Source organism: Charadrius vociferus, unplaced genomic scaffold (genome assembly GCF_000708025.1).
Source record: "Charadrius vociferus isolate BGI_N301 unplaced genomic scaffold, ASM70802v2 scaffold561, whole genome shotgun sequence".
In the NCBI taxonomy this organism is placed as follows: Eukaryota; Metazoa; Chordata; class Aves; order Charadriiformes; family Charadriidae; genus Charadrius; species Charadrius vociferus.
Window position 1 is genome coordinate 753140 of NW_009646848.1, and position 557 is coordinate 753696.

General features: G+C 58.3%; 1 protein-coding gene across 1 annotated transcript in view; it reads left to right on the plus strand.

Annotated features, from left to right (window-relative positions):
* Window positions 1–307: 307 nt before the first annotated feature.
* Window positions 308–557, plus strand: part of LOC104294499 (homeobox protein NANOG-like) — a 5794-nt gene continuing 5544 nt past the window's right edge. The window contains exon 1 of the mRNA XM_009894111.1: window positions 308–488. Within this exon, the coding sequence (XP_009892413.1) occupies window positions 308–488 (181 nt within the window). The remainder of the gene's footprint in view (window positions 489–557) is intronic.

Genomic DNA, 557 nt, shown 5'->3' on the forward strand with positions numbered 1-557 from the left:
AACAGGGAGAATTCAGAGGGGACATATTTTAGCCCTGATGCCGTGAGTGGCTTTCTCCCCCCCACCCACTCCCTCCACCCCTCCCTGCTCTGTCCCCACCCCACCAATCAGCCTCTTTAACATGACAAAGAGCCTCGAGGAGTGAACGATGGTGAATATTGCAGTCCCAGGCAGGGTATAGCCAGCTATAAAGGTACCTGCCTCTCTACACTTCGGGGCTACCTCAGCTCGCTAGTGAGACCTGCCCCCCCCAAGTGAAGGTGGCATCTATTAGAAGGTGGGGGAACCACCCCTTCATCTGCCCCCCATGTGTGCACACTTGGCTCTGCCCCCCTACCAGGCTTACCCCAGCGGGACTGGCATGGGGTATGTGGAGTTTTACTGGAATTCGGCGGGAGAGGCAGGACATGCCCCCTCTTCAACTGGGCCAGCAGGAGCCACCAGTGCCGGTCAGTCTCCAGAGGCAGGAGGGAAGAGACAGACAGCAGGTAAGGTGTTTCAGCCAAGTCCGAGAGCTGATCCCCAGGATACCTGTGGTCCCAGGTCAGCCGCTCGTT